Source organism: Mirounga angustirostris, unplaced genomic scaffold (assembly GCF_029215605.1).
Source record: "Mirounga angustirostris isolate CCGP_5_RB_7025 unplaced genomic scaffold, mMirAng1.0.hap1 SCAF_11, whole genome shotgun sequence".
Classification (NCBI taxonomy): Eukaryota; Metazoa; Chordata; class Mammalia; order Carnivora; family Phocidae; genus Mirounga; species Mirounga angustirostris.
The window spans coordinates 1,406,627-1,432,540 of record NW_026991719.1 but is presented as its reverse complement, the minus strand read 5'-3'; the positions used below and the strand labels follow the sequence as shown (position 1 = coordinate 1,432,540).

The 25,914-nt window shown below is 53.0% G+C and overlaps 2 protein-coding genes across 4 annotated transcripts in view; both read left to right on the top strand.

The window, feature by feature from the left end:
- Positions 1 to 223: 223 nt before the first annotated feature.
- ZBED1 (zinc finger BED-type containing 1) lies at positions 224 to 9,715 on the top strand. Its single transcript, XM_064573674.1, has 2 exons — positions 224 to 365; positions 6,327 to 9,715. Exon 2 carries the CDS (start codon positions 6,380 to 6,382, stop codon positions 8,468 to 8,470), a length of 2,091 nt encoding a protein of 696 aa, XP_064429744.1. The 5' UTR covers positions 224 to 365; positions 6,327 to 6,379; the 3' UTR covers positions 8,471 to 9,715.
- The window catches only part of DHRSX (dehydrogenase/reductase X-linked), a 155,488-nt gene continuing 129,804 nt past the window's right edge, over positions 231 to 25,914 (top strand). For 2 of the 3 annotated variants that reach the window (XR_010406008.1, XM_045873976.2), the window contains exon 1: positions 231 to 365. Coding sequence is in view for 1 of the 3 variants with exons in the window: in XM_045873976.2 (XP_045729932.1) it covers positions 257 to 365 (109 nt within the window). In the remaining 2 variants the exon portion in view is untranslated. Of the gene's footprint in view, positions 366 to 839; positions 975 to 25,914 lie in introns of those variants that run through there. The other variant, XM_064573675.1, reaches the window with a different exon arrangement.

Below are 25,914 nucleotides of genomic sequence, written 5' to 3'. Positions count from 1 at the left end.
CCGGGCAGGGTCCCGGGGTCGGGGCGGGGTTCCGGGGGTTGGGGCGGGGCCGGGGCGGGGCCCCGGGGAGGGTCCGGGGTCGGGGCGGGGTCGGGGAGGGGTCCCTGGGCGGGGTCCTGGCTGCGGGCCCGGGGCGGGCGGGCAGGCGGGCGGGCGCGGAGGGCGGGCCGCGCGGGCGCGTTTCCGCCGGCCGGTGTCGCGCCGGGTCCCGGGGGCGGGCGGCGGCGGGCGGCGCGGAAGCGGCGTCCGGGCAGCCATGTCGCCTTTGTCTGCGGCTCGGGCGGCCCTGCGGGTCTACGCGGCGGGCGCGGCGGTGGTCCTGGCCCAGCTGCTGCGGCGCTGCCGCGGGGGCTTCGCGGAGCCAGGTCAGCGGGGCGCGGGCGCGCGGGCGGGGGGCTGCGGGCGGGCCGGGGCGGCGGGGGCGGCGGGGGCGTTGGCGACGGCGGGCCGGAGGCGCGCTCCTCGCTCGGCGGGACCCGCGGCGGGGGGCGCGGGCGGGCTGGCGGCGGGGAGGCGCGCGGCGGCGGTTGTGGAGGCCAAGCGCGCCCCGGTGCCTCTCGTGCGCGCGCGCCCCGGCTGCTCGCTCGTGCCTGCCCCGGGGCCGGGGTCTCCCGGAAGCCCGCGACCCCCGCCTGGCGGGTCACGGCCGGGCCCGCGCGCGCCCCGACCCCCCCCGCGCCCCCCCCGGCCTCGGGCGGCTGTGTGCGCCCGCGGGGGTCGTGCGGAGGCCGCGCGCGGGCCGGAGCGCGGCGCCCCGGAGGCCCCTCCTTCCCCTCGGCCCGGGGTTAGGCGGCACTGGCCTTCCCGGAAGGCCTGGCCGCGGCGCCGCGGGGCCCAGCGCGCGGCCGGGGCCCTGGGGAGCCGGGCCGGTGCTGGCGGTGGAGCGCTGGCCGCCGGGGGCCCACTCCGTCCCCCTGCCCGGAACAGCGCCGCGCACTCCCCGGGCCTTCGGCTCAGGACCCGCTCAAGCTCTGGTAAGCGCGGCGGGACCCCCAGCGTGCCCGTGCGGGTGCGCGCCCCGGCTCTCCATAGACGTGCTCCGGGGCTGCGGAGCCAGAATCCGGGAGGCCTCGGTGTGTGCACGGCTGCGCAGGGAATTACAAGAGCCCCGGTCTGTGGGCGCAGAAGCGGCAGTTTATTTTTAGGTGCCAAATCAGTATTTTCCAAAACAAAGTATTCAGTGGGACCCGGGGTGGGTGCTACCTTGTAGCTAAGCTCGTTCCTGCACGGCCTAAGAGGAGACCCCTACTCTCAGCTCTGCTTTTGCAATTAGAGAGTGTGCTGAGATGAGCCACACGCGTGCCCCCCCTCCATGCCAAAACACACTTGACCTTTGAACAACACTGGTTTGAAATGCCCACCTTCGCTTACGTCTCTTTTCTTTCTTTTTTGTTTGCTTTGGCAAACGCACTGCACGATCCCCCATAAGTGCCCTTTTTTTTCCTCCCTTAGGATTTTCTTAATCACACTTGCTCCTGTCCAGCTTCCTTCATTGTAGGAATACAGCATCCAGTGCTTATAATACACAAAATAACGGGCAAATGCCCGGTAAGTCTTCTGGACAACTGTGGGCTTTTCGTAGTTCTGTTTTGGGGGCCGTCAAAAGTTACAAGCGGGTTTTTCAGTGTGTGGCAACCCTCACGTGTTTCCAGCATCAGCTGTGCTTTTGAATTCCTCTGTCTGTCCACTAACGGTGCGAGGTGCCACACTTGGAGAACCTCAGCTCTGAGTAGGAAGAACACATTTTTCAGTGAGGGCCCCCCACCCCCCCGAAACCTCCACCCAGGGAAGTGAATCTTTGTTTTACTTGAGCAAGCCTTTAACTTGTCTGATAACACTGGAATTTGTTGTTTTTTTTTTTTTAAACATATTTATACGCAGTAGAAGTGAATGCAGGGTGAGTAGGAACCAGCAGGCTTGGGGGGGCTTGGGGACAGGGAAGTCAACACGTGGCCTTTTCAATCAGCTTGTAAACCGAGGGACGATGAGAAGCCAGCCAAAACCAGTGTCACTTAAACGTAACCCCGCGATCTCGCTCTGAGCTGGGTCTTGTCACCTGCCTAGGAGCCCCGTGCCGGGAGCTCCCCGGTCAATCTGGGAAAGGAACTTAGCGTTGGAGGTGGTGTCCCAGCGCGGGCACACCAAAACGCGTGTTTGCAAAACTTGTTTGCGGTGTGTCGACACGGAGGCCCTGTTCTTTCTACCTGTTGATTTAAAACAAACAAACAAAATTGTGGAAATACAAAGTACTCATGAAGTCACGTGCCCGCCACACGAATCCTTCTGTGTGGTCCAGAAGAGGATCCTCATATAGAAGGATGAACTTCTGCTTGCTGGTCCTCCACGAGCCCCAGTCTGTCTGTCGTCTTAGAAATGATTTTAGATACAGCTGGGAGCCTGTCCCGGCCCTGGGTCTGCTGGTGGCCCACATCCCCAGAGGCAAACCCATTGCTTTGCCTTTTACAGCTTTTCTGATTGGCTCCTCACTGCACTGGGTGTTTGGACGAGAGCCACTGAACTTTGCCCCGGGCTTGGAGCTAAACAGTAACAAAGACCCAGTTCCCATTTCCGGTTGGAAGTAACTTGACTTTTTTTTTTTCCTGAGCACTGTGACCAGGAGGATGGGCTTGGACCTTTTAGGAAAGGGGAATGCATGTGGCAGGTATGATGTCTGCGGTCACTTAGGTTGTAGGAAGAAAGGAAGAGATAAGAGTGTAGTTCTCCTGAATGTTAAGATGTCCTAATTTCTTAACATTTATCCAAAAGCAAGACCATTTACAGACTCAGGATTGATGGTCTGGTTTGCAGATTCTCTGTCTTCTGAAGACTGTCCAGGTGGCCCACACGGTGAGGTGTGTCTGTTCATCACATCTTAAAATACATGATTTAATTAACTGCATTTCGTATCCGAATGTCCACCCCAAAACTGGCCTAAAAGCTCCTCCAAATTGCTGTGTTCTGTAGACACGTGGTCACATGTGCAGGACCAACAAAGGGGTTATCTGTTGGAAATTAAATGTCTCCACGCTTCGGTGCGTTTTGAAAAGGAGACAAGGTCTACTTGATGTGTTTTTTTTCTAGTTCTGATATTGTACAGAGTTTCCCTTAAAAATTCCATTGCGGGGGGCACCCGGGTGGCTCAGTCGTTAAGCGTCTGCCTTCGGCTCAGGTCATGATCCCAGGGTCCTGGGATCGAGCCCCGCATCGGGCTCCCTGCTCAGCCCCTGCTTGTGCTTGCGCTCTCTCTCTCGATCCCAAATAAATAAATAAAATCTTAAAAATCCCATTAGAAGTGGGCAGGCGTCTTGGTACGGAAAGTGGATTCACTTGTACGTGGGGAAACTTTGGAGGCCATACCCACTCCAAACCATGTCAGCCAGCCCACTTTCCGAGCTATTTTGGGAGGGCTCCTAGTTTCCAGACTACAAGGGGTTAAAACACCTATCCACAGAAAGTGAATTCCTGTTGCTTTTGTGCACATGTGGACACGGACCAGGGAGGTGAAACCCGGGTATCCGAACTTCATGATTTAGGGTCCCTTTCCTCTCCAAAAATAGGAGGACCCCAAAAGAGCGTTTGTTTAGGCAGGTTTTGCCTGCTAGGAATTAAAGCAGAAATTTAAAAATGTATTTAAGATCGTGTTTCAAATAACAAAGACAAGCCAGTTGCCTGTAACTACCAGTGATATGGGTTTTTCAGACGCTGAATGACTCCATTCTCCAAGACACAGAGTAGGCTAGTGGGCGCCGTGGCCTCCTGGTCCGCGTTTCTGGCCTCTTGAGCTCCAGGCCGCGGGGAAGGCGGCGGGCTCTCCGTCCTGCCGCGTCGGCCCCCCCCAGGACGCGCTGTTGGGGTGGCAGTGTGGGACGAAACCGGCTTTTTTAGTGCAAAAGGCAGGACGTCTCAGGACCCCCAGGAGGGGCTTGGGGACGGTCCCCCAGAGGTGCTCGAACCACCTGCCAAGGATGAGCGGAGGAAGCCTACCTTGAGGAAACCTTTACCGGTGACCGTGACCGACACCATTGTGGGCTGAGCGGCATAGATGGTGGTGGCAGGTGGCCCTGCCCAGGGGCCTTCCAGGGGCTCACTGGGAACACCCCTTCTCGTCGCCTGCTTTCCTGGGGGCCCCCAGAGATCCTGATGTAAGTGTGCATCCAAGGAGAGCAAGGCCGATGTCTCTGTAAGAATCCGTTTAGTTGGGGATTCCTTGTTCCGTACGTGCGACACATAGCTCAGGGTCTTGTGACCTCGTTCAGCTAAATTAGTGATAACTATTACAACCATGATAATAATGCCGTAGGAAGACCTGATACAGCCGAATTGTGCTGCTGGGGTAGGATGGACCCGCTCATACTCCAGAGCCAGGGTGCGGCGCTGTGGGTTCCTTCCCCGGTCCCTCGACGGCCATTCCGTGTCCAGGTGCCCGATCCTGACTGGGCTGCAGAACGTGCAGCTTGGGGTCTCCTCTTTCTGCAAGCTGTGGCTGTGTTGGTTCCCTCCACCTGTCTTGGAGATTCTGGGCCTCGTCTCTGCTCCCTACGTAGAGTTGCCCACAGAACAGCGTCCTCCATCCAGCCCAGGTACCGTAATGCCCCATTAATCAGGCCTATTGTGACATCTTCCTGAAAAGCCTCATGCAGGCCAGCGTGGCGGGGTGTGGCTGTCTGTGAGGACATGGGGGGCATTTTGGGCATGATGTTTACACTCAGTATCTTTTAAGGTTTGGCCCTTGTCTAAAGAATGCCCTGGGTCAGCTTTACCCTAGTACCTACTGGCTTAAAAGGTAAAAAATTCATCCTTTCCCAGCTCTGGACACCAGAGTCTGAGATTCAGGCGGGGCAGGACCACTGAGATCCAGGTGGGGTATGGTCACGATCCCTCCAGAGGCACCAGGAGAGGGTCCTTCCCGTTTTTTTCAGCTTCTGGGGGCTCCTGGCTCGTGGCCACATCCTTCCCATGACCTTATGATCCTTCACTTAATACACCTGGGTCCTATTTCAAATAAGGTTCCGTTCACAGGTTCTGGGAGTACCTGAATTCTGGTGGGGGGTACTCTACGATCCCCTGTAGACATGGAGATTTTGCTCTGAACATATTCCCGATACTCAGAAAATGCCTGGTTGGTGCAGTTTGTTATTTAACCCCCTGAGCACTGTACGGTGGGTTGAAAAGTTGCAGAGTTAACAGACACCTTTGAACAGAACCCAGCTGCCGTTCTGGGGAGTCCCTGCCCAGGTTGGTGGCTCCGAGGGACCCAACGTGGGGCCATCAGGGACAACGGGAACCCTCGGGGCTGGCTTCTGGGTCGACAAAGCCTCCCCTCCGAGAGCCTGGTGATGCTGAAACCCGTGCACAGCAAATGTGTGTCTGTGCGTACTGGTATGATTGCCCACGGTGGGCATTTTGAGAAGCTCCAGGAATCAAGATGTCCATTACCGCCCCACTAAGGTTACCGATGATGGATGTGCCAAAGATAAAAGGACTGCATGCCACGTTCCAAAAGGCGTCATTTTAAAACATAAAATTTGGGGGAAAACAAACAAAAAAAGTAGCCATGCTTCTTAGCCAACTTAAAGACTGCTTTGTCCAAATTAAAATCTCGATTTTGCTTCTTGGATGCCCGTGACAAACCTCGGGTGCTGTGGTGCCTCCCATTCTTGCTGACAAGGAGGCTTGAGATGTTGCTGGTGGTGACGGTGGGTCCTCCTGGGCTGGCGCCCGTGCTGGTGCATGTGGGCTTCCGCACGCAGCCAGCAGCTCTTTTGCCCCGAAAGTGACCCTGCCTGGCTGGTGCTGGGTTGGTGGACCGCCTAGCACAGGAAACAGTAAACAGCCAAGATGGGCCAGGTGCTCTAAGGACCGAGAAACTCAAAGATGCGCATGTTTTCAGCCACTGCGCACGTAGGAGCGTGCATGTGCACGTTTTCAGAGGCGCGGAGTCATGCGCGTAGGAGCACAGATACGCACGTTTTTCAGACGCGTGGAGTCCTTGCGCCCGTAGGAGCGCAGATACGCACGTTTTTCAGACGCGTGGAGTCCTTGCGCCCGTAGGAGCGCAGATGCGCGTGTTTTCAGACGCGTGGAGTCGCTGCGCACACTGCGCATAGAAGTGACCTGCAGGGAAGAGGCGCTCACCTGTCAGAGCGCACCCTCCGCTTTGCAAAAGCCACATGCACTCGGAAAGGTGGCCCCGTGGGGTCCCTCTGCACCGTGGCTTGGAGACAGAGCTGCTTCGGCGTGTGGCGTGCGCTCGCTCTTCACAGGGCACCCCCCTCCTGTGCTGCCTGGGCCCCTTCTCACGCTGTGTTTGTCTTGCTGCTTCTCAGCAGGTGCGCAGGAATGAGTGGAGGCCCCGCAGGCGGGCCACGGCGCAGAAGCCATGGAGGCAAAAGGCCTGGACCCGTCCCAGACAGACCTCAAGTTAGTGGCCCACCCGCGCGCCAAGAGCAAAGTGTGGAAGTACTTTGGCTTCGACACCAACGCCGAGGGATGCATCCTGCAGTGGAAGAAGATCTACTGTCGCATCTGCATGGCCCAGATCGCCTACTCCGGCAACACCTCCAACCTCTCCTACCACCTGGAGAAGAATCACCCCGACGAGTTCTGTGAGTTCGTCAAGAGCAACACGGAGCAGATGCGCGAGGCCTTCGCCACCGCCTTCTCCAAGCTGAAGCCTGAGGCGTCGCAGCTGACCCCACCGGACACGCTGGCCGCCAAGGCCGGCCACGGCCACGAGAGCAAGCGGCAGCAGGAGCTCACGGCCGCTGTCATCGGCCTCATCTGCGAGGGCCTGTACCCCGCGTCCATCGTGGACGAGCCCACGTTCAAGGTGCTGCTGAAGACGGCCGACCCCCGGTATGAGCTGCCCAGCAGGAAATTCCTCTGCAGCAAGGCCATCCCTGAAAAGTATGGCGCTGTCCGTGAGGCCGTCCTCAAGGAGCTCAGCGACGCGTCCTGGTGCGGCATCTCCACGGACATGTGGAGGAGCGAGAACCAGAACCGTGCCTACGTCACGCTGGCCGCCCATTTCCTGGGCGGCGGGGCCCCTGGCTGCCTGTCTGTGGGCTCCCGCTGCCTGAAGACTTTCGAGGTCCCCGAGGACAACACGGCCGAGTCCATCACCAGGGTCCTGTATGAGGCCTTCATCGAATGGGGCATCAGCGCTAAGGTGTTTGGGGCCACCACGGACTGCGGCAAGGACATCGTGAAGGCGTGCTCCCTGCTGGACATCTCGGTGCAGATGCCCTGCCTGGGGCACACGTTCAATGCGGGCATCCAGCAGGCCCTGCAGCTGCCCAAGCTGGCCGGACTGTTGGCCCGCTGCCGCAAGCTGGTGGAGTACTTCCAGCAGTCGACGGTGGCCATGTACATGCTGTACGAGAAGCAGAAGCAGCAGAACATGGCTCACTGCATGCTGGTGAGCAACCGTGTGTCCTGGTGGGGCAGCACGCTGGCCATGCTCCAGCGCCTCAAGGAGCAGCAGTTTGTCATCGCGGGCGTGCTGGTAGAAGACAGCAACAACCACCACCTGATGCTGGAGGCTGCCGAGTGGGCCACCATCGAGGGACTCGTGGAGCTGCTGCAGCCCTTCAAGCAGGTGGCCGAGATGCTCTCCGCCTCCAAGTACCCCACCATCAGCATGGTGAAGCCCCTGCTGCACATGCTGCTCAACACCACGCTCAACATCAAGGAGACCGACTGCAAGGAGCTCAGCATGGCCAAGGAGGTCATCGCCAAGGAGCTGTCCAAGACCTACCAGGAGGCGCCCGAGATCGACATGTTCCTGAACGTGGCCACCTTCCTGGACCCGCGCTACAAGCGCCTGCCCTTCCTGTCTGCCTTCGAGAGGCAGCAGGTGGAGAACAGGGTGGTGGAGGAGGCCAAGGGCCTGCTGGACAAGGTCAAGGACGGTGGCGGTGGCTACCGGACGGCGGAGGACAAGATGTACGCGCTGCCCGAGGAGCCCCCGGTGAAAAAGCTGGTGCTGGCGTCCACGCCGCCGCCTACCAGCGTCATCAACAGCATGCTGGCCGAAATCTTCTGCCAGACGGGGGGCGTGGAGGACCAGGAGGAGTGGCACGCGCAGGTGGTGGAGGAGCTTAGCAACTTCAAGTCGCAGAAGGTGCTGGGCCTCAACGAGGACCCCCTCAAGTGGTGGTCCGACCGCCTGGCGCTCTTCCCCGTGCTGCCCAAGGTGCTGCAGAAATATTGGTGCGTGGCGGCCACGCGCGTCTTCCCCGAGCGGCTCTTTGGCTCCTCCGCCAACGTGGTCAGCGCCAAGAGGAACCGGCTGGCTCCGGCGCACGTGGACGAGCAGATCTTCCTGTACGAGAACGCGCGCAGCGGTGCCGAGGCCGAGCCCGAGGACGAGGACGAGGGCGAATGGGGCCTGGACCACGAGCAGGTGTTCCCCCTAGGGGACGCTGTGCACGCCGGCTTCTTTGGGATCAGGGACAGCGGCTTCGTGTAGGTGCCGGCGGGGTGGGGGTGGGGTCCCCGTGGCGCTGGCCCCCGCGAGATGTTCCCCTGTAAATACCCACTGCGCGAGTGTGTGCGCGTGGGTGGCCGGGCTGAAGAGAGCAAAGGCACAGGAGGGAAACATGGGGCTGCTGTGCGCGCCTTTCCTCTGGGAGCCCACTCGCGTCCTAGCGAAGTGGCAAAAATCGACGGAGAAAGTTCTAGAAGTCCCCACGCGCACCTGCTGGCTGCTGGTTGCAGATAACGAACTCCTGGAGCAGCGCGCATCCAGCAGGGATGGATGGTCGGAGGGAGGGAGCCCCGTTCGTTTCCTACGTAAATTAATTCCACCCCCAAGGCCGTCCTGTTCTCCGCGGGATAGTTTGTCATAAACCACAGAAAAACATCCAAAGTCCCGCGTCCTTCCCGGCCCACGCGCCTTCCATAGGCCTTCCCGGACCTGTTGTGCACGGGAGTCCATGTTTACTTCCCAGCGGGAGCACGCACCTTGCTTTTGGCACGGCCGGGGACACCCCTCTCCAGCCCACGCACCACGTGTGGGAGACGCACAAGCTTTAGGTTTGGTACAAAGCATGAAAACAGCAATAGGGAGCGGGCCGTGGGGACAACGCAGGAAAAGAGGCATTGGACGCGCTGTGTCTTCTGCCTTTTGTCCCCTCGCTGCAATTTGCTCTGTGCCCGTGGTCCTGGTGACCCTGAGGCGCTTGGATCCTATGCGTGCGTGTGGGTGTGTGTGCGTGTCCCATGCTTAAAAGGGGCTCTTTCCCCAGGATGACCACCAGGCCCCCCCACCCTCGGGAACCCTGCTTTCCAAAATTACCAGGGGCCCAAATGTGCCAAGGGTGATTTCAATTTCTCCAGGGGGCCACGGACGCTTGGGTTTTGTCTTTTCAACGCCGCACCGCGGGAGCCCGCTGATTTTTTAAAAAATAGACCATGGGACATTTTGGCCTTGATTTTGGGGTCGCTCCGGCTGTTCTCAGAAACCCGAGACACTGGTGACGTTCTGCGTGGCTCTGCACTTCCGAGAGCATCATGGACATTTAAGGAGGCGGATGTGTTCATTTTCTCAGGAGGGTGACCCCCCCCGTGTTGAAGAGGGGCGAGACTTGTATCTTGAGGCATCCGACTGGGTTTGAGCCTTCCTCATGGGATGTGTTTTTTTTTTTTTTTTCTTATTTAACGCTTTCAAATTTGACTCTTGTTCAATAAACCCAAGAAGCAGATGAGCTCCTAATTTATTTGTCTGATGCGTGTTCATTGTGACAGAATCCCTCCAGTTACGGGGTGGGGGGGGAGGGGCTTTTGTTGCTTTCTTGAAAGACGTTTCCGGGCCACAAAGAATGAGTCCATGGTGCTTTGTCCTGGGGTCCTTGCAAATGACAAAGAGTCTGATCCATTCTAGGTATTTGTGCAACCCAAATTCTATGTGAATAAAGCTACCACTTGGTGATGGGCTGTCTGGCGGGGGGCCTTTTGCATTTTCCTTCATGTGAATAAAGCCACCACTTGGTGACGTGCTGCCCAGGAGCAGGCCTTTTGCATTTTCCTTCACTGGCTTGTCTTCAGCGAATGGTTTTATGAGCCCGAGCCTTTGTGAGTGGTGAGCATGGACCTTTCATTTGTACAGTTGACTGTTGCCCATCCTGTCCTTCCTCCTCTTAACAAAACAAGGCACCACACGGACAGACAAACGGACACGGCATGTTGATCCGCACCGGCCCGGCCTTCTCTTCCTGCAGGGTATTGGTTGCCTTGTTGCTGGGTGGGGGCTAACTAAATATTTCCTTTTCACACACAGACACGCGGAGTTGAGATGGGCCACTTTCGGCCACGGTGACTGACATGGCCAATGTCTGATGGTCCCCGGGGAGCACGTCCTTGGCTGTGTCTGGTGATGGGCACCAGCTGTGCCCATCCCCAAGCACGGCTGTTACACATACAGCCCGTGGCTGGCACACATTCTCCTCTCTGGGTCCACACCCCGCTCAGCTTCCTCACAGGTGTGCGTCTGTGTGGGGTTTATGCTCACGTCTTACTCTAAAGCGCTAAGTCTGAGCTTGGTTTTTGTTGTTGTTGTTGTTGTTGGAGTTAATCCGGGGGGCCTTCCCGGAGTTGGTTCTTGGGTGCCGTAGAGGCTCAATCCCGCTCAGCGTTGGTCTGTGTGACAGTGGCTGTCAGAACCCAGGGCAGATCCGGCTCCTGTTGTCCCTGAGAAAGGAGGTATTTGTGGCTTTGTGGAGCATGCGCTCCCATCAGGGTGTGGCTGTGGTCCCGTAGATCTGCACACAGCGTGGGGCGCCAGGCAGCGTGCTCCAGGCCACAATCCCCATGTGGCATCTTCCACGCAATGTTCCTGTCCTTCTGACGTTGTTCCAGCCATTTGCAAACATGAGACTCTTATAGGGTTTAGCACAACAGTCCCATGAAGCCTGCCATCCTCCCTTCGGAAGTCCCGAGGCATGCACCCCAGCCCCATCCCGTTAGCACACTGGCATCTCAGCCGTCTGACATAATCTTGTGCCCACATCCCATTTCCCAGGACATGGCCTGTAGCCGCCGTGTAGACCAGCCCTGTTTGCCAGAAACACAGACCCAGGCTCCCTCGTGGGATCCGTGATTCCAAACCTGCATCGTCCCTGGGTTCCCTGGGTGCCCCTGCATGTCAGGAACCTGTAGTCTGTTTCTCCAAGGTTGGGGGGCTCTGTGCAGCCCCTTGTAGGGGATGTTGGCCTTCATTATTCTGGGAGGATTCTCAGAATATCTGCTCGGCACTCAGACCTCTGGCGATAGGCAAGCTCGAGATACTTGTCCAGCCTCCTGATTCCAGGGCAGTTCGGCTTCTTGGTTGTCCCAGACGTGCTGCATTCTCGTGGAGACATGAGACAAGGTGTGCATTTCGCAGGTGGCAGATGACACGTGCTGGGGGAGGGGCTTCTTGGCGGGAACGGGCCATCCTGTTCTCTGTTAGAACCTGTCTCCGAAGCAGGGCGCTTCCCGAGAGTTTTTATTGTGGGGTGAACGGCACCCTTGCTTCTTGTCTCGGAGGTTCAGGGTTCTGGGAGATGGTACTTGAGGAGGCTTTTCTTCCTAGGAAGCTCATGGCTGGGTTTTCCTGGAAAGGACCTGTTGACTGCGCAGCAGGCACAAAAGATGGTGCCTCGTGCACAGTACTGGGGACGTCAGCACTGTGCTTTGTGGGCAGCTTGAAATTGCACTGTGATTGTGTCCCTGGCTAACAGGTTACATATGTAGTAAGCCTTGTGATTCCATGCCTGTGTGGAATGGATGCCATATATATATATCTCCTGTCTGTGTCCTCTTTGTGTGTATATTTTATTGTATATTCTACCTGCCTATCAATTATCTATGTTTCTGTGTGTTTTCTATCATGTATCTATTATTTGTCAATCCATCCATCCAGCTATCCATCCATTTATCCATCCATCCATCCATCCATCCATCCATTTATCCATCCGTCCATCCATCCATCCATCCATCCATCCATCCATCCATCCATCCATCCATTCATTTATCCATCCATCCATCCATCCATCCACTCATCCATCCATCCATCCATCCATTCACTTTTCCTTCCCTTCCTTCCTTCCTTCCTTCCTTCCTTCCTTCCTTCCTTCCATCCATCCATTCATCCTATACTTTTGTGGTTAAACTGAAGGTGCATTGAGTGACTTTTATTCTACCTCCATGACATTTAATGGGTTGATGATGTTTCCTTATGGGACAGCTGTCATCAATTGATGTGTCACGGATTTGCAATTTTGCTCACTTTCTAAATCACGCTGGAAGGAACCATGTGATTCCTACAGTCCAGCCTCCGCAGGTCACAGGGAACATCCAAGGACTGGACCTTTCAAGCTTCTGTGCCAGGAGAGTTGGGTAGAGCACCAACCTGCACTCAGTGCCTGGTCCCCTGCCTCCTAGGCTGGCGTGGCTCCCAGCCCTTCACACACATTTGGCTAGGGAGATAAGACATTAGGGTCAGGTCACCAGACTGCAAAGTCAGCCACCTGGAGGGGACACTAAGGCAGGGCCCTGCAGGGGATGGGCAGAGTGGATGTTGGCTGCCTTGGGACCTCCCCGAAGAGGAGCCTGTTCCTTACAGGCTGGGCTGTGAGCCTGGAGAAGGGTTCTCCAGCGGGGCACACATGGGGAGGTCCAGGCAGGGCAAAGACACCAGGGTGCGGGCATCTGAGCCAAAACAGCCTGCCTGGCTGGTGTCCAGCATGAAGGACACCCCCTTGGAGGGGCTGGCGAGGGTGTGGGTGGCAGGCTGGCTGAGCCCCTCCCTGGCCTTGTCTTTTCCTGGCCACCCCAGTAGGGAGTTTGAATGCATTAAGCCTGGACACGTGGGAGGACAGGAGGTGCAGATACACAATTGGGGTCATGGTGGGCAGAGCAGGGAGTGATGCTCATGGAGGAAAAGAGTCTGGAGAAATGCTGGAGCTCTGTCTCTTCATCATGTGAGGTCAGAGCAAAAAGGTAGCTGACAAACCAGGGGGTGGGTTTTCACCAGACACTGAACCAGCCGGCACGTGGATCTCCCACTTCCAGCCTCCAGGACCTTGAGAAATAAGTGTGTGTTGTTTTAAAGCCGCTCTTTTCTAGGATGTTATGCAGACTGTGTGAGTCAGGGATGTGCAGAGAAACATAACCAATAGCTCATATGGCGCATTCTCCCCCTTCCTGCACGTTCTCTGATGCTTTTCAGACCGTCAACTGATTAGATGAGGCCCACCCACAGCGCAGAAGGCCCTTGGCTTTACTCTGCACCGGATGCAATGCTCAGCTCTTCCAGAAACACCCTCGCAGACAGACACACCCAGGAGGAATGTGTAACCAGCTCTCTGAGCTTCCCTCAATCCGTGTGTGACAAACCCTCACACGAGCTGGCTCCCACAAGTACCTGAGTGGGTTCAGCTGGGCTGGGTCCCATCCACGCTCCCCAGGAACCACACTGCTTTCCCAAAGTGCTCATGGTTTCCTTCCAGCACACAGTAGGGGTGGAGCTCATACCCACTTGCACAACGGTGCTCCTTGGAAATACCAACCACACGCCCGGAAAACACCCTCTGTTTTCCACATGGGGCATGTTTTCTTCTTCCCATTTATCCTCACACCACCGAGGATCCCCCCCAGACAGCTGTGTCCTTGGGTGTTCACCCTTCCTCAACATCATGTTTGTTTTTTAATTAATAGATTTTACTTTTTATTTTTAGAGCGGTTTTAGGTACAGCCTAAAATAAAAACATACCCAGCATACATTTAAATATATCCAGTAGCAACATTGAGGGGAACATACAGAAATTTCCCGTGTACCCCCATGACCACACACATGCGTAGCCTCCCCAGCATCCATACCTGCCCCATAGATGGTACGTTTCCTACAATTGATGAACTCGCACGAACACATCATTTGCACCCACATGCATGCTTTATGTTAGAGCTTCTTCTTGGGGTTGTACATACTGTGGGTTTGCAGACATGGGCAATGACACGTTTGCATCATTACTGAGTCGCGCAGATGACTGGCACCTCCCTAAAAATCCTCAGTGCTGCACCTGCCCATCCCTCGTCCCCCATCCCCGGCCGACCACTGATCTTTCTTCTGTCTCTGCGGTTTTCCTTTTCTGGAATGTCCTAGAGCCGGAATCACGCAGGATGGAGCCTTTTCAGACCGGCTTCCTTCCCTTCTCAGGATGCACATAAGGTAACTTTGTGGCTTCTCACGGCTTGATAGATCATTTCTATTTAGCACTGAATAATACTCCCCTTGCCTGAACAGACTGCACCTTACGCATCAGCCATCCACCTGCTGAAGGTCACCTGCATCGTCTTTCCGAAGAGAGCACATTATGCCCTGGTCCCTTTGGGATCAGAACGTGTGAAAAACAGTTTTCCGATGGTATTGTCTTCCTGCTGTTTGAGGCAGGCGGCTCTGGGACGGAAGGCTTATGACCACACAAGGCAAGCTTGTTGGGCGGAAGACAGCCCAGCGTCCGGCTCCAGTTCTCCCTCTTCTACCACCATTGAAGGCACAAGGACTTATCTGCCTGACATCTGCGCTGGTGTATCATGGTGTTGAGATGCGCTGGTATGCGCTGGACACCCGGTCCTCCACTCATGACCATGGCACCATGTTGGTGCATCATCCACACTTCTCTGGCTCAGCTGGCTGTCCCCCACCTGGGTCCCTGCCATTTCTGTTGCTGACCTCAGGCTTCGCTCCACCAGCACGTTCAACAAGGAGGCCCTCCCTTTCCAGGGAGCCTGCCATGCACAGGGCGTCTGGGTCTTGGCTTCTGCCCAGTGCTTTTTTGGGGATTACCGTTCTGGTCCCCCCGTTGTCCTTGCTCGAGGCAGTGGCTTCGCTCACGAAGGAGCTCACTCACGTAGGGGACTCCAAGCTTCTGGGTGATAGCTGTTGGTCTACACCTTTGTTGCATGGAACGATGTGTATGTTGTGATGGTTAATTTTATGTCATCTTGGCTGGACCATGTGTGTACACATGTGGTCAAACACTAGTTTAGATGTTGCTCAGAAAGTATGTTTAGATGAGGTTAACACTGCAATCCAGTAGTCTTTGAGTAAAGCAGGTGACTCTCTCTAGGGTCGGTGGGCCTTGTCCGATCAGTTGAAAGCTTTGTGAGAAACAGATTGACCTCCCCTTTGCTGGTGGATGTGATTTTTTTGTTGACCTTGTTATGATGCTTTGATTTATTGCTTTACAAGATGAATGCCTTTCAAACATAATCCTACATTACGTACTAGTTTGTATCTTATCTTTTTCCCTTGGATCGGTGGGCCTTGTCTGATCACTTGAAGGCTTGTGAGAAAACAGACTGACCTCTCCGGATGAAGAGGAAATTCTGTCTCCAGGCGGCTTTTGGACTCTTGCTGCAACATTAGCTCATCCCTGGGTCTCAGCCTGCTGGTTGACCCTGCAGAATAGGGACTAAAATATATACAGTTACATGAACTAATTCCTTAAATTAAATCTATGTCTCTCTCTCCACATAGTCTTTTGATGTGTTTCTTGGGAGAACCTTGAGTAATACATCCTTTATGTGTAAGGGACACAGGGCTGGACCCCTTCTAAGCTGGAGAGCACATATCTACAAATCTTTTCTTGCATTGTGTGGCAGGGCCCCAGTGCCAAGCATCTCCACCTCGTGCAAAACACGCATCACCTTTGGTCACCATGCCCACTGTCAATGCCTTCACTTTGAATTCTGCAGATGAGTCTCTGCAGTGCAGGTGGGCCTTGTCCGATCAGTTGAAGGCTTTGTGAGAAAACAGTCTGACCTCCCTTTGCTGGTGGATGTGATTTTTTTTTTTTAATTGCTGTGACGCTTTGATTTATCGCCTTATAACATGAATACCTTTCAAACATAATCCTATATTACGTACAGTTTGTATCTTATCTTTCTCCTTTGGATCCTTTCTTCATGGTTTATTGGAATCCAAGGATATGTGCATAGAAAATACGTGGCTTTGTTTGGATGGTCCCTTTCTTGACCGTCACGTTATAAACACTGTTTCTTTTCTTTTTCTTTCTTTTTTTTTTTTTTAAGATTTATTTATTTATTTGAGGGAGAAAGAGCTGGGGGGAGGGGCAGACAGAGAGAGAGGATCTCAAGCAGATTCCCTGCTGAGCCCGGAGCCTGAGATCACGACCTGAGCTGAAATCTAGACTCGGCTGCTTAACCGACTGCACCATGCAGGTGGCCCTAAACACTGTTTCTAATATAAGCTTGACTGACCTGGCCCCCAGGTCATTCCCTTTCTCGTAGTGCACATGAACCTATTATCGGATTTTCTCCCCCACTTTTATGGAGATTAGTTGGCAAGACATTGTGCACAGACGTCTAATGGCAGAGGTGCTTGCACAAAATTTCAGAAAGCTCATGGGCATGTTCTCAACACGGTGGTTGTTTTGTTTTCCTGTACTGAGTATTTCATAGAAACGGAATCCATGTCCTATGTGCACTTGGGAGTGTGGCTTCTGTCCCTGAGCATCGTGTCCTCACAGTCCATCCATGAGGCAGCAGGTATCAGAGCTCTGTTCCTTTTCAAGGCTGAGTCCTATTCCATCCACGGATGGACCCCGGGTTGTGTATCCATTCATCCACTGATGGGCACGTGGGCTTTTCACACCTCCCTGGCTACCGTGAATAACGGCACTCTGAGCCTCCCCGCACGTGTATGTGTGTGGACACCTGCTTCCGTGTCTCCTGGATGGAAGGACACCGAGGAGTGGGATCGCCGGGCCATGTGCTTTCTCCGCTGCTTTTCGGAAGTGCCCGCAGCATTTTCCGTGCCCACCAGTCACCCAGAATGGTCCCAATTTCCCTCCCTGCTCGTCAGCCTTTGCTTGGTGATGTTCTTATTCCCCCCGAAATAAGACCCATGCTAGCGGACCTGAAGCAGTGTCTGCCTGTGGCTTTGGTTTGCGTTTCCCTTTTGAGGACGATGCTGAGCATCATTTTGGGTGCTTGCTTTACAGACTGCCATTCTCATTTGCCAGTGGGGAATGCGAACATATTATTTAATGGCAGGGGATGGAAGGCACATGAGACCCTCCTGCGTCCACGAGGAATTTAAGGCGGCTCGCACAGGTCTGCCTAGGGCAGGAAACATGGAGCATCCATCAGCATCCGAACAGAGTTGGTGTTGGTGCCCATGCTCTGGGTTCGCACCACACCTGCCCCTGGCGTCCACCTTGTGTCTTGACGGCGGACGGAAGCAGGTGTGTGCAGCCCTCAGCATTTGAGAAAAGGACCAGGGCGTGCAATTAACAGCAGCTCCAATGGGAGCCCTAAAACACACGGGCATTTCCAACACAATGGGACAGGAGCCAAGACGGCAAAGACTTCTTTGTTTTTAAATCTGTGTTTTGAAAAGCGGACTGTATCCTATGGCATGAACTCATTAGACTTTTTGCAGATCGCTGTAATTCCCATGCAGTTGCGAGAAAGAATATGGAGAAATCTCGTGTACTCTTTCCCTGATTTTCCCGCAGGGATAACGTCTTGCAAATCTATATAGTATGTGATCCCAACGCACGTGTCAGCAGGGAGGCAATGCATTGCTCTTTTATCCACATTTCTCGTTTTCATGGGGAGCCACCTGTGTGTTGGTGGGGTTGGCAGTCTGGAATCTCTTCGCACGTGGAGGGTAGTGAATCCCCCATCATGGTCAAAACACAGGGTGTGTTTGCCGCCACTGGATTCCCAAATGCTCCCTTCCTATAGCTTCGCTACCTCCTTCCTACCTCCATCCGTCCTTCACCCACGGCCAACCACTCATCCATTCTGCATTTGCACAATGTGATCATTTCAAGAATGTCACATAAACAGAGTCACACACAATGCAACCCTTTTAAAATTGCTTCCCCACCCCCCAAACTCAGCATAATTCCCTGGAGGGTCCTCCCAGTTGTCACTAGAACAATAAGGCTTTCTTTTGCAAGAACACCTGTGAAGACTGTTGCATAAAACGGCATTCACTCGGAAAATCTTTGTATTTTTTAAGATTTTTTTTTTTAAATTTTAATTTTTTTGGATCTTTGTCTTATCAACAAGGGGGGCATTGCATCTTTTGTGTTCGAGCATCTTTGCATACCCGTGGGAGTGTGTCCGTGGCATCCATTCTCAGCACCGGAGGTGCCAGGTCAAAGAGAATACGCACGCATGCCCACTTTACATGGCCCTCAGCAGCCCGTCTGCTGAAAAGACACAGTCTTGGGGCCAAACGAATCGTTTTGGTGCAAGCATGCACTTTTTTTTTTCCAGGGGCCAAGCAATCCTGGGGGGTAGGGGCGGACCCAGCTGTTGTGATGGTTGAGCATGAGTCGCCTGCCTTACTTCCATCATGTTTCGTTAAAGGACTATGTTTCAGCAGAGTGTTTTACACGTGAATGTTTTAATTCACTGTCCAAGAGTCCCGTGTTCAATTTCTTTGTCTCTTCTGGGGGGAGGAGGAGAGTAGATGGTCATATTCTTTCACAAGACCCCTTTATGGGAGAAGAATGCACCCTTTCTTTTACGCCCCACACTCTGTCATTTGCCTTTTGATATTACCTGACGCACGTTCGGCTCTTTAGAACGAGACCTTTTCTTTATGTGCTCCGCGTTATCCGACGTCTCCCTGCACGAATTTCTGCGTGGTCCTTAGAAAAAACATGGTCGTGGAGAGATCATCCACTGCAAACCAGCCACCAGCACGTTCCCTTCTGTGTTGATGATCGGATTTTTAAATATTTGAGACATTTAAATATTTAAATCATTTACACAATATTTTAAACAGTTCAAGTGTCTGAGTATTTAAATTATTTAAACAATATTATAAATCTTTCAAGTATCAAAATAGGTAAATTATTTAAAAAATATATTAAGTAGTTCAAGTATTTGAATCTGTAAATTATTTAAACAATATTTTAAATCTTTCAAATATTTGAGAACTTAAATTATTTAAATAAAATTATTTAAATAAGTAATAAATACATAATAAATAAAAATTCAAATATTCAAAATGTAATAATACATAATAATAAATAAAAATAATTCAAATAATTTAAATCTTTCAAAATTTGAATATTTAATTATTTGAATATTTGAATCTGTAAATGATTTAAACAGCATTTTAATATTTCAAGGATTTGAATCTGTAAATTACTTAAACAATATTTTAAAATTTCTCAAATATTTGAAAATTTAAATTATTCAAATAGAATTATTTAAGTAAATAATAAATACGTAAGTAATGGAATAAAAATAATTCAAATATTTAAATAATATTAAATCTTTCAAATGTTTGGATATTTAAATTATCTGAATATTTGCATCTGTAAATGATTTAAACAATATTTAAATATTCCGAGTGTTTGAATATGTAAATTATTTAAATAATGTTTTTAAATATTTCAAATCTTTTTGGGGGCTGTGTCTTGTTTCCTGTGCTGTGGTCAGTGAGCTGAGGATGCAGGGAGCTGTCATGTTACTGCTTCCCTACATGTTGGCCCTCGCTGAGGCATGAGGTCAAACCTCCACATCTGAGTTCTTAAAAAAGAAAAATGACCCACGAGGGCTCTAAACATAGTCCGGGCTCAGGATGGGAGCTCCTTCTCAGGACAGCCTGCAAACATCTTGCCTTTGCCAAGCAGTCTTGGCAGGTGCTTGTTGCTTTTCTTGCTATTTGAGTTGTGGGCTTGCCCCCCAAACACGTCGGAGGTGCACCGTTGGACCGTGAGGCTGCCGAGCTGGGTGGCTTGGGGACGAAAGCAACAGGCATTGAGCGTTGTCCCCGGGCGGCCTCGCCTTGCGTTTGGGGCAGCTGCTGTCCCGGTACAGGCTGGTGTAGATCGGGTTACAGCTGCACCTCCCCACAGCTCCCTCTGGTCCCCGTCGGAGGTGAGCTGGCCTGTGGGACCTGCCAGTGGTGGACGCTGCTCTGCAGGACAGATGGTGGCATGCAAGGTGATGGACAGCGATCCCATGCATCTGTTTGCAACCGGGTTTTGGGGGGAAGCGTAGAAGGCATCTGGGCTGGAACTGACTAGCATCTGGGAGATAAAGGAGTGGGGAGAGTGGCCAGCTCACCTGTGCTCCTAGGGAGCCCCGCTAGCCAGGCTGGGGTGTCCTTGCACGGCTGTGAGCATGAATGTGCACCAATTTCTAGTGTTTGGATTGTGCCCCCCCCAAAAAAAGATATGTTGAAGTCTTAGCCCCTGGTACCAGTGAAGGGGATCTTATTTGGAAATAGGGTCTCTACAGATGGTCAAGTTAAGATGAGGTCAGTAGGGTGGGCCTTGATCCCATAGGACTGGGGTCCTTAGAAGAAGAGGGGATGAGGACACAGACATGCACAGAAGGACAACCATGTAAGGACACAGGGAGAACACAGGGTCTACACACCAAGGAGAGAGGCCTCAGGGGGGAACCAGCACTGGCCTATCTATCCATCCATCCATCCATCTACCTACCTATCCATTCATCCACCCATCCATCCATCATCCAGCCATCCACCTATCCATCCATATATCCATCTATCCATCCTTCTATCCATCATCCATCAGTCCATCATCCACCCATCTTATTGATCATCTCCCTTTATATATATGACATATCTATCACCTCTATATATAGGTATATATACATCCCCCCACATATGTATATTTTTTAAATTTTAATCATTTTAAGAAATTGGCTCATACAACTATGGAGACTTGTTAAACCCACAATCTGCAGGGTGGACCAGCATGCTGGAAACCCAGGGCAGATTTACAGTTTGAGTCTGAAGGGTATCTGCTGGGGAATGGACTCTTGCTCAGGGGGTATCAGTCTTTGCGCTATGAACGCCATCAACTGATTAGATGAGGCCCACCCACACCAGGGAGGAAAATCTGCTTTACTCACAGACTGCCGATTTCAGTGTTAATCACATCTAAATAGATAGATAGATAGATAGATAGATAGATAGATAGATAGATAGATAGACAGACAGACAGACCCAGCTTCACAGAAACACCCAGAATGATGTTCGAGTGTGTTTCTGGGCACCGTGGCCCAGCTAATTAGACACATAAAATCAACTATTCCAGAAGATGTGACATTAACACCTGTGATATGGTTGTTCTGGGCTCGGCGGGAGGGAAAGGCAGCTGCAAGGTGGGGGACTGGGGACTTGACAGTGTGACGCCTGGACCCTCTTGGGCAGGTGGCGGGGGGCGGGGTGGTGGTGTTGGCGTCTTGCTTTGGAAGTCAGCTCTCTGGGAGAGACTGGGATTGGCCCACAGCCACTGTCCTCACCAGACATCAGGACGTGTAGGCTAACCCTTGGCATGGGTGGATTCCAGAGAATTGAGTCCCTTGACCTTGACTCCAGTGCCTTTCTCTGGGCAGTCTCTCTACCCACTTTGCACTGGCTGTACCTTCTCCTTTCCTCCTTGGGTTTTGGCCGCCATGGCTTGTTCAACCTTCTGTGTGCTTGGGAAACTCCAGGACGCCGATGGAGCAGGTGCAGACCCCAGTGTTCATGCGGGATTCAGGATGGAGCAGCCTCTCTTCCTCCCTGTGATGCCCTTGCCTGATGCAGACCGGGAGCCCGCATCTGAGACGCGTGTAATGTGTGCATTTCAGTGCACGTGTGTATAAACGTATAGGATTCAGCATCTCTAAACCTCAGCAGCTATGTGCAGGGTGAGCGATCAAGACCAGTCTTCCGAGGGCAGTTTGGTTTCATGTCTGCATCCACCAGTTTCCTAATGGTGCGGCCAGTGGTGTTACTGGGTGTCCGTGGGGCTCTGCAGGGCTTTGGGCTTGTATAAGAAAAAAATCCTACGTGGGGACTGGTGGGGATTCTTCTTGAGCTGGTCCTGGAGGAATTGGGATGCACATTGCAGAATAAGAAGTTCAATGCATTTATCGGGAAAGCATGGTGTGCATGGTGATGGTGGACACATTTGGGCTTACAGGAGGTGGACGTAGCAGGTCAGCAGGGAATGGGTCTCCCTGGCATGCAGGGATGAGCCCCGACACCTTGGGGGGGGCCCACAGCAGGTAGCTCTGGCCCCGCCCACCACCTGTGTGCCTCCATCTCTCCTGCCCATTGGGCCAAGCGGCCCTCAGTCTTGTTTCCAAACGCTTCCTCAGCATTCCCTCCTCCTGCACCTGCCTTGTGTCCTCCCCTCCCCTTTGCACGATGCTTGCAGGTCCTTCCCCACCTCACACAGCTCACATCCCCACCCCCCTCCTCTGGAAGCAAGCTGAGTCTCCCCAGGACCCCTGTGTGCCTGCATGCAGACCGTCCTCACCTCCTGCCTCCTCTCTGGGAGGAGGAATTTTAAAGTCCCTGCGGAGATGTTCTCAGTGCCCTCCCCACCATCCTCCTCGTTTTGGGGCAGTCCCTGCATTTGGGAGGGGCTTATGCCCTCTGTCCGTCCACAAGGGGCGGACCCGTCTCTGACCTGCCCCATGCCTTCGTGTTCTCGGTAATCCTCCATGCACATGAGTGCACATCGTAGTTCAAGAATGCCCTCCAATGCCGTATCTTAAATTGACAACGAATAACCTTCATGCTTTCACAAAACAATGGCAGACACACTTCTCTTCCTTTGTAAGAAAACCCGACAGGCGCACGCAGGACGTTTCAGGAGAAAAGAAAGAAGAAAGCGTGCTCGTTTTCAGGACTCGGAAAGTGCCGGGAAGCGTTGGTGGTGCGTCTCCAACAGGAGCTCCCATTCTGCATTCTGCTCCTGACCTGGGGTTTTGCAAGCCCTGCACTGAGCTCCATGGAGGGGACATGGGGTGGGACCCAGCGTGGGCGTGCTGCATGGGCCCTCAGGGTCAGTGGTGCCATCTGGGGAGGCCAGCGTCTGAGTCCGGCTTGGATGGCTTGGCAGCCATGTGTGCACCGAGCCCAGAGCTTGTACGGGTGAGAGCTGTTTCATCCAGAATCAGATAGCTGCCATGTTCCCACTCTCGCCGGTGAGGGTCCAGCATGGAGGGTTCCCATTACGGGTGAGCATTTCCATTGGACGGGATGCCCGTGTTGGAGCCCTGTGATATAAAACAGCGTGGGTTTTAGGCCAATATGAGGCCAGTGTTGCGGGGAGGCACTGGGTCAGCTGCTCAGAACCATCTCTGATATTGTTTCCCTTTTCTCTTTGGCTGCTAGGAAACTCAGAGCTGAATTTGCACTCGGAGCTCCATGGGAGGGGTCTTATGATTAGCAGAGCTGCAGACGATTTTTAATCTTCCCGGCTGGTTCAAATCTAACTCAGGGACTGAGTTGTAGGATTTCTTTGATTGCCCCACCCCTTATTCATGTGCACTGTATAACCAACTTTTATACATTGTACTTTGGCGTGTTCAACATTTAACCTGAAAATTTTTTAAATTTTAAATCATTTCTATTTGAGTTAATCCTGGAAAGCTTAACGGCCAGGGAATGTGTATGTTTAAAGTTTTAAGTTGGGAAAATACAAGTGTTCTTTTTCTAAAGGACAAGTGATATGCAGTAGGAGAAGGCTTAGTAATGTCTTGCAAAATTAAGTTTTCTGTTGTAAGTTTTTATGTCCAGAAACAACACTCATGACCTTGAGCAGTCGGTGCCATTTATCACACTTTTGGTGATTTCTGTGTCTCGTAAATCACAATTGTTTGTGAAGTGTAGATTCATCCGTGTATTTATGGATCAGCATGGAAACAGCTGTGCGGGTTTTCCCTGTAAACCAGTCCCCTCCTGTCTTTACCAACCAGGACATAGATTTCCAGGGTACGGCCAATAATTACTGGCTTTGGAGCACCCCGTTCTTGCCACTGCCTGTCTTTGGTGTGAGTTGGTTCCACGGGGCGCATTTTTCCATTTTGAGAACCATCTCCTGCATGCCGAGTCCTGATAGGGGGTGTTCTGGTTCCAATCCCACATCTTCCTGTTGTTACTTTGGGGCCATTTAATAGAATGAGCTGACGCAAGGTTAGGCTTCTTCATCTGAGTCATGTGCACAGTCATTTTGGTTTCCAATTTTGGTGGGTGGAATCATGTTCCCCAAAGATGTTGGTGTCCTAAGCCCTGGAAACTCTATGTCATATCCTCACGAGGCTAAAAGGGAATAACAATTAAAGACGGAAATTAAGATTGCCAATCAGATGACCTTGAGATGGGGATTTGTGACCTCCAGAACTGTAGGATAATACGTTTGTGTTTGGGTGGCGCTGGTTCTCAATGGATATCCAGCCAGGCTGGGGAGAGGGGACAGACTCGTTCCATATGCCCGTTATTGGACAGTTGACTGTGTTTGGGATGATTGTATCGTAGATGATAGGACTGATTGGCAGTCTGAGCAGGTGGTTGGAGTCCTGGCTAGCTCAGCCTTGTGCTCCTTCCTGCCATGGCCTACAGATGCCCCCTTGGAGAGGCGTTGTAATCCTATTAGAAATCCATACCCTCGATTATGACCTGGAGCTCCTGCTTCTCACCTGTGGTCCAAATGCTCTGTGGGCTCTTCCACTCAACGTCCTGAAACACACATGATGAGCTACGTAGAGATAAAATCTTTTTAGATTTCCAGGGTCAACTCACTTATGGCACTTGGGACTCAGAATTACGGTATCAGCTGGGAGATAACTTCAGGGACCCCTGAGTTGGCTGAACCGCGCTTGGCGGGAAGCCGATCAGACTTGCTTGATGCATCATGGCATTGGGAGAAAACAATCTGAGGATCTGTGCCATCCTCAATCCGGGTGAATGGAAGGTTCTGGTGACACTGGACACAGACACGTTGGGTAGGAAACCACCTTTGGGGTATGGAGCAAGCAACCACGGGCCTTGAAAGACATTTCGCTGGACTCGTTCTGTCAACCGAGAAACGTGGTGCTGGACTGGAGTAGGGTCTCCGTTCTGCACCTCCTGTCTCTGATCCGTGCGAGTACCTTTCATACTTAGTACCTAAGGCCAAGGAGCATTCTTTGTGAAGAAAATGCTGTCCTCGGGAGAGCATTCTGGAAGATCACCTGCTGCTCTTAGCACTGGAGCTACTTCAGGGTTCCTGTGCCCATTTCTCACTTATAAGCTAAGGGGTTGGCCCGGGTCCAGGGGTCACTGCAGTTTCTTGGTCCCCCCAACCCCCGTTCTTGGGGCAGGGGGTGTAGATGGTGCTCTGTCATCATGCCCGTTCCTCCCATACATCTGTTTCTCAATGTGTCCTGAGCATTAGCCAGGGGATCTGTCTTAGCCCATTTGGGGCGCCATAGCAAAAACACCATGGACTGGGGTCTTCACCAGCAGACACTTACTTCCCACCATTGTGGTGGCTGGATGTCCACGATTAAGGTGCTGGCAGATTGGATTTGTAGATGGTGTTCTTCTGGCTGAGTCCTTGCACGGTGGAAGGGGCCAGGGGCCTCCTTGGGTCTCCTTTATAAGGACACTGATTACATCATGGAGGCTCTGCCCTCATGACCTGATCACCTCCCAAAGACCCCCACCTCTACCCTCATCACCTAGTCACCTTCCAAAGACCCCTACCTCCACCCTCCTCACCTGATCACTTTCCAAAGACCCCCACCTCCACCCTCATGACCTGGTCACCTCCCAAACACCCCCCACCTCCACCCTCATCACCTGATCACCTTCCAAAGACCCCACCTCCACCCTCATGACCTGATTACCTCCTAAACACCCCCACCTCCACCCTCATCACCTGATCACCTCCCAAAGACCCCCACCTCCACCCTCATGACCTGGTCACCTCCCAAACACCCCCACCTCCACCCTCATCACCTGATCACCTCTCAAAGACCCCCACCTCCACCCTTATGACCTGATCACCTTCCAAAGACCCCACCTCTGCCCTCATCACCTGATCACCTCCCAAAGACCCCACCTCTACCCTCATCACCTAGTCACCTCCC

Bases quoted from the DNA above. Each gene is read 5' to 3' on its own strand.
- ZBED1 (XM_064573674.1), top strand. From the start codon at position 6,380: ATGGAGGCAAAAGGCCTGGACCCGTCCCAGACAGACCTCAAGTTAGTG.